The 7,340-nt window shown below is 44.4% G+C and overlaps 1 protein-coding gene across 2 annotated transcripts; it reads left to right on the top strand.

Moving 5' to 3' along the window:
* Positions 1–359: 359 nt before the first annotated feature.
* Positions 360–7,021, top strand: LOC306935157 (atypical chemokine receptor 3-like). 2 transcript variants are annotated; one of them, XR_013791361.1, is made up of 3 exons: positions 360–491; positions 3,503–6,575; positions 6,689–7,021. XR_013791361.1 is itself a non-coding variant. In XM_079518068.1 (2 exons), the coding sequence occupies exon 2, from the start codon at positions 3,555–3,557 to the stop codon at positions 4,707–4,709; it is 1,155 nt and encodes a 384-aa protein (XP_079374194.1). In that variant the 5' UTR covers positions 360–491; positions 3,503–3,554; the 3' UTR covers positions 4,710–7,021. The 2 variants fall into 2 exon arrangements, 1 of the variants encoding a protein (XP_079374194.1); XM_079518068.1 differs by having other exon boundaries at positions 3,503–7,021.
* The last annotated feature ends 319 nt before the right edge of the window (positions 7,022–7,340 follow it).

Below are 7,340 nucleotides of genomic sequence, written 5' to 3' on the forward strand. Positions count from 1 at the left end.
TTAATTAGTTATCTGTTGCCAATTCCCCTGCATAATGCAATTTTAATCAAATACAATTACGAACATTTAAGAAAAGTCAGGGCCTCAATGGATTTATGTTGACGTATACATGCATGTGATGTAACATTTAAAAACATAATGTTTGCCTTGGACACTCTAGTGTTAAAAGCCCAGATGTAAAAACCTTCATGCATATAATGCAGGTCTTGAAATGAAATCCGATGCATGCCGAAACTCTGACTGTACCGTATGCAAATTACAAACGTTTCAGGGTAGGGAGTAGGGACCAACCCTTGAATCAGAGAACATCAGCAAGTGTAGTGGGAGTTACGATCTCAGATTCATTGACTGACTGTCTGAGGAGATCTAGAGTCGGACGGGCGCAAACTGAAGAGCTGAGCTCATATCTCAAAAGCGAAAAGTGTATTTTGTATTGTTATTCTTCATCCGAGCAAACGGGGACGGGGACAACTCAAGAAAAACAAGTAGAAGTAAGCATCTATATCATTCTTTAGTCGCTTAAAGGGCAGGGCAATAGATTTATAGAAAATAAGTATTATAGGTTTAAGTTTATCGGCTTAGTTCGTAGAAACAAACTTTATTGACATTTCCTATAATACGATTGATGTTGTTATTCAAGCTTATTGTATGCTATTTCAGCGAATATTGTACGAGTCGCTGTTATTTTTCCTCTGTCTGTCTGGCTGGCTGTCTGTCTGGCTGCAAAGTCAAGTGCCCGGTCTGCTCTGCTTCCCAGCCAGACAGTGTGGTGCGCATGCAGCGCTGCGCCGTACACATCAACCTATCCAAAAACAATACGCTACAATGAACCAGGCATCATGAGTGACACATTGTTGATAGGCTTCTAGCGACGTACGCCAATAAATTGCGCGCGTGCGGAGTGCATGTCGTATTCTGGATTTGGTTGATAATATCACACGTGCGTAACGGTACAGGGCCAGGCTATACTGTCTTCCACTCGGCAAAGAAACGGGGATTTGAATGTATTTTATTTGTTCCGGTGAAGTTCACAGATAATATAAATACATTTACAATAAACTGTTATTAATTTTCTCAAGCCCCATCCATGCCATGGCCCCACAAAATCATAAACCTCCTCTGGAGCGAGCTGACCCTTTATTATCGCACCTGCAGCCAGCATTCTCAAGAGAACTAACGCATGAAAACAGCTTTCAAATGCCCATTTTGCCGTGCATTGAGAAACAAGCGCTGTTTATGCATGCATTTCAACTAATGTGTGTTTCATAAGCTTGTGGGCGCGCACCCACTGACTCAGTGCGTGTGTTTGAGAGACAGACAGACAGACAGACAGACAGACAGACAGACAGACAGACAGACAGACAGACAGACAGACAGACAGAGAAAGAGGGCCAGGGATAATACATAGATTAAAGCCTATATGTGCTGTTTGTGTTATCTGATGGTGTGAGTGTGAAGGAGTTAATGAGCTTGAAACCTATGTGGTTACCTGGCACCTCCAGGTATTTTCCATATAATAGAAGGGAATTAGACAGATACCAGTGTGAGGGTGTATTTTAGCATACAAAATCCCTCAATTAGAAGGGATCAGCAGCTGCAGCTTTTGCTGCAGGTATAATGGCAAATCTGAGATTTCAGCGAGAGTGACTTTGCTGAAATCTCTTGAAAGCCTATTGTGGACACTTTGGACAGACACATGAAGGCAGGATTCAGCGCCATAACCGAACCTTGTTTCCCTATATTGATAAGCTACTACACTGAGGAGCCGAAACAAATAGGTCATTTTACTCTTACTTGCACACAAGACCTAACAATAAATAACCTTGAACCTGATGGGGATAAGATAGGAGTTGTCACTAGATAGTTGTCACATACAGCTTTGCGAGGAGGATGCTGTGAATATAAGGCACATTTCCCGTTCTCCTATACACAGGCAGCTGTTTTAAGCGGTCACATTCACTGCACTCTAACCCGCTGTGACACCCAGCGGTCAGTGACCCCTTTATGTAGCTGTGCACAGTAAAATCCTCAGTGATCATTTTATCCATTCGTACCACTGAGCGTATACAACTATACAAATGTAACCAAATCGAACTTTAGGGCTTCCCTCCACTGATGTTTCCACACATTTCACTCATTGGCCACACAGTTTCAGCCAAAAGCAACAGGAGGATTAAGGACCCCTGTGTACTGGTTCTGACCCCTCACCTTTCACCCCTTGCCCCTCACACTGATGCTAGCAGTCAGAGGGGCCAAGAAAGACATCACACCAATGAGTAGAGTCTCAGCCATATAGGTCAGGTTTAGGCACCATGACACCCTGGGATCAGTGTAACCACACCAGTCTATACAGAAAACTAAAGTTACATTTAACTTAGTGTTAAATGTAACTAAGACAATGAACAAATGTTACATTTGTACATTATCTCAGAGTTCCAAAAGCATAAATGAACACTGAGTATTCTAGTGTGTAGTATGTGTGTGTCCACCCTGTGTGTGTCTTTTATTAGTTTCAGATGTTCTAACTTGACGTAGTCGATGATATGAGGAGGCTTTTCTTTGATCCTTTTGGGGCGGTGAAAACTCGTCTCTCACACTCTCCTTGCTCGTTTCAAAAGAAGAAGGGGGGCATGGGAATTTTTTTGTTCCTATAACAAGCAGGAAAAGCAAAAACATTCTTTATTGTGGCATCAGGTTTCCCATTCTGGCTTGTGCTATATCTCGGAATGCCCGGAACGCTCCGGAAATACACTCTGTTTGGGTTTCCAGGTCCCATTTCCTCACGTCTAATCTGCACTCTATGCTTTTTGGGGCTAATGTAAACATTTCTAGTGCTGCCCCCTGCCCGTGTACATCAATATGGACTGACTGCTCCTAAACTCTCCAGTTATCACTCATAAAAACGGTGTTTTTTTAATTTATGATGATTTAACTACGTTAACATTCTTTAGTATCTGGTAGCAACCACAAGAGGCTTTGTGGTTTTATTAGCAAGTCACTCATTCAAGTGCAGAGTGTATTCCACAATATAAATAATGCTGTGTTTTATATTATCTCCGTTTACCATCTAGTCTAATTCATTAAAAACCACACCCGTGTGAAGTGTGGGGCGCTAATATATTAAAGTCTAACTCATGTTGATTAGGTGATGTAATAATGATGTAAAACAAACGGTGCAAACACAAACAACATTGAACTAAAGACAAACATTAAACCTGTGTATAGGAGGGGCTGGCGCCCCTCAAAAAGAATGAAAACAAAACATGTGGATCCCACGTGGCCAGAATGATGTCAGTCATCTATGACGTGTCTATGAAGCTTGACTCCATATTTGGGCTAGGTTTCGGCCCAATCTGACCACCATGAGCTTGTAGATTGGCAATTGTTTCTATTCTCGAGCAAGTATACGCAGGGTTAAAACTCTGTCTGGGAGGTTGGGGGGTTGATGATGTGTATACTTACTGTAGCCTACTAGTACTAAGCTCATGTGTTGGTTCAACAGGACGTGTTCCAGTGAGAGGCGTTCCACGGCAGTCTGCTCCCAGGGCCAAGAGATGACGAGTCTGAGCACCAGCGAGCTGGAGGACCTGTTGGCGTCATGGGCAGACATGAACTTCACGGACGAGCTGAGCAACATATCGAGTGTGGACGCCACAGTGTGCGCCACGGCATTCAACCGCAGCTTCTTGCTGTACTTCATGTGCATCATTTACCTTTTCATCTTCGTCATTGGCCTGGCGGCTAACGCATTGGTCCTCTGGGTCAACGTCCGCTCCCAAAGAGACTCTGTCCCTCGCCACGAGACGCACATGTACATCGCCCACCTGGCGGTCGCAGATCTGTGTGTGTGTGTCACCCTGCCTGTGTGGGTGAGCTCGCTGGCCCAGCACGGCCACTGGCCGTTCGGCGAGATGGCGTGTAAACTCACGCACCTGATGTTCTCCGTCAACCTCTTCAGCAGCATATTTTTCCTGGCGTGCATGAGCGTGGACCGCTACTTTAGCGTGACGCGGCGCGGAGACGGCGAGAAAGGCAGGCGCAGGAAGCTGATCCGCTGGGGGGCGTGCGTCGGGGTGTGGCTCTTTGCACTGGTCGCTTCGCTGCCAGACACCTACTTCCTGCGCGCTGTAAAGTCGTCGTACGGGGACACCATGCTGTGCAGGCCGGTGTACCCAGAGGATACCCCACGCGAGTGGATGGTGGGCGTCCAGTTGAGCTTCATCCTGTTGGGTTTCGCCCTCCCCTTCCCCGTCATCGCCGTGTTCTACGCCCTCCTGGCCAGGGCGCTTAATAATGGCTCCTGTTCCTCATCCTCCTCCTCCTCTGCCTGCTCAGCGGTGGATCATGAGCGTCGTGTGAGCCGCAGGGTGATCCTGGCCTACATCATGGTTTTCCTGGGCTGCTGGGGGCCGTACCACGGCGTCCTTCTCGTGGACGCTCTGGTTCAGCTGGGCCTGGTGCCTCTGAGCTGCGGGCTGGAGAACGTGCTGTATGTGGCCTTACACCTTACCCAGTGCCTGTCCCTAGTCCACTGCTGCTTCAACCCCATCCTCTACAACTTCATTAACAGGAACTACCGCTATGACCTCATGAAGGCCTTCATCTTCAAGTACTCCACTAGGACTGGCTTGGCGCGCCTCATAGAGGCCTCCCACGTGTCCGACCCTGAATACTCTGCTGTGGCTCTTGACAACCCGCCACAAATCTGAGCTCCATTCAGGCCGCGGTAATCAACCCCAGGAGACCGTCTCTAAATAGTGATGACATAAATGTAAATCAATCGCTTCTACTCATCGCCTCTAGACAGCCTTTCAAGTTTATGTAGATTTCTTTGCATTCATAAATATTGGCAGGATGTCAATTAAGATTAATCTGACCAGGTTTTCATGCTTATACAGTAATACTGTATGTCTACAGACTGGCTCTCTCCAACGTTGATGGACAGAGAGGTGTAAAGCACTTAGAAATGTTATGAAGAGAGTTGTTCCCTACTGTAAAAGGCTGTTAAAGCCAAAACAGTGACTGTAAATTTCTATCTCTCTACAGCAAAGATATGGACCAATCATGAACTAACTATGTAGTATTTTGCATTGTGTATGTGTGCATTGTATATGTGTGTCTTTGTATGTTCATCGTGCACATGTGTGTGTACTGTATGGGTATTTGAGTGGATCTGCCTTATTTGTAATAGAGGGCTAAACATTTTCCTCCACCTTGTACATAATCAGAGGGGCATTAAATACTGTACCATTATTATTGGTAGAATAATATTAGTCTTTGTATTGAATCATATTTATATATTGTATGCTTTAATCATTTTGCGCACTGTGATTCCAAGTTCTCATGCCTTTGATAATCTGCATTATGCTTCACTCTAAGCTGCCTCGTTATTTTTAGTTGAGTCACTGACTGGCTCAATGGTCCAGTCCTGCTGTCAGATAAAACTATCACCTCACTTCCTAGAGATGAAACCTCCAGATAAAGAACTCTATAAATCAAGCTTAAGTTTAATGTTGTTTTAGGCCTCTATTTAACACGCTGACTGCGGAGAATTGAAATTGCGAAATGACCTTCACTGTTGAGTATTTCACTAACCTTTGAAGAACCCCCCCGTCGCTAATGTAGGTCCGTTTCACGAAAACGTTTGTATTAGTGTACAAAAATATTCCACAGTCCCGACAATAACAGCTGGGAACTGGGGCACACGGGCGTGGCCATTGCCCCCTGTTGACTTCGCATTGCACCTCAGTTTCCCAGAAGCCCTGAGAACCAGATCTTTTTCCGGTCACGTGATCCAAACGCGTGACGTGTCCTACTGTGTCCGCTGGAAACCATGTATCTCTTAAAAGTGATCAAAAACAGTGAACTAAACAATGAAAACAAAAGACGGGAATGTCGTGATCCGCAGTCAAACTGTTAATTGTCTGTATGTTAATTGTATGTTAACTATGTTCACATATACACTGTAGACACTAGAGAGTCAAACCCAGAGTACTTATTTGTGTTAAAATGCACCCTTTCGGAGTCTGTAAATATGTACTGGATTTTACTGTGTAGTAGACGTTTCAGGTTTTTTCAGATGACGTATAACAGTCTATCTCAAAATGAATTGGATTAACTACATGTGTGTGTGGTCTGGTTGTCGACCGAAACCTCTAACATACATATGGTTCTTTGCCTGAAGGCTTCAGTTCCCCTCCCTCATTTCCCGCCATCTACAAGGACTACTGACCTGCAGGAGAGCACAGTATACATAGCTCCAGTCCTGTTTTGAAATACAGTATACAACTGAATAGTGATTGAATGTGCCAGCTCACTTTAGCATCAGTGCTAAAAGTTAATGGCGCAAAAACGACACATGTTCATATGGTATTAATCCTGCTGTGTCAGCAGCACACAAGCCTCAGACAGCTATGCCTTTATGACCAATAACTGGGAACAGCTTTACTGCTCTCTCATGTAGGTAGCAGCTGTGGTGTATACAGCTAAGTGTTTTTTAAGGACTGAGTAGCAAGGATAACTGAGTGCATGTGCAAGTCCAAAGATATTTCTCTATGTATTTTAGAGATTTGTGTGTGTGTGTGTGTGTGTGTGTGTGTGTGTGTGTGTGTGTGTGTGTGTGTGTGTGTGTGTGTGTGTGTGCGCGCGCGCGCGCGCGCGCGCACGCGCGCATGCGCACGTGCGTGAGAGAGACATAGATATATAGGGAGAAGAAGTGAGGCCACACAGTATATGCATCACACAGCTCAACAGAGAGAGCTGCAGTGTAATCTGTCATAAACATGGAGATATACAGTTCGCTCACTGTCTGTGGTCGGAAACACATTTTGTTTGAATGTTTCAAAGAGCACATCGTATCATCTAAATCGGTTACGTATGCATACTGTTACACTGAAAAGACTCTGCGTTGAGATTAAAAATGAATGAAGACATGACCATGTGCCTACAAGAACAGAGGAATTCCATTGGTATTGTAATGTTTACCATGTGTTTTGCTATATATTAAATATGAAATAAGTAAGAAATGTTTTTGCCTTGGTGTGTTCTTTAACTAACTCAATTCATAACTTGTAACAGACCCTGATATTATATTAGATCCCTTTAATACGGATTTTAAACCACAAATCCGAACTGCATTCATAAGACAAAGTGAGGCAAATGTGCTTCTCCTGACAACCTGGCAATGAACATGAAGTCATAGACTAATGCCAAACATAAGTGTCACTGGATGTGCCTAATCCTACAGTATGTGATTTATGGACTGTATCCCTTGCGGTGCAGAGATGGACCATGGCTTCAACTTTAGATTCACACGTAGAGGAGGGGCATATTTCTCAATT

The sequence above is a fragment of the Electrona antarctica genome (genome assembly GCF_951216825.1).
Source record: "Electrona antarctica genome assembly, chromosome: 13".
Taxonomy (NCBI): domain Eukaryota; kingdom Metazoa; phylum Chordata; class Actinopteri; order Myctophiformes; family Myctophidae; genus Electrona; species Electrona antarctica.

What these genes read in the sequence shown, in the direction of transcription:
- LOC306935157 (XM_079518068.1), top strand. Translation starts at nt 3,555, where the DNA reads ATGACGAGTCTGAGCACCAGCGAGCTGGAGGACCTGTTGGCGTCATGG.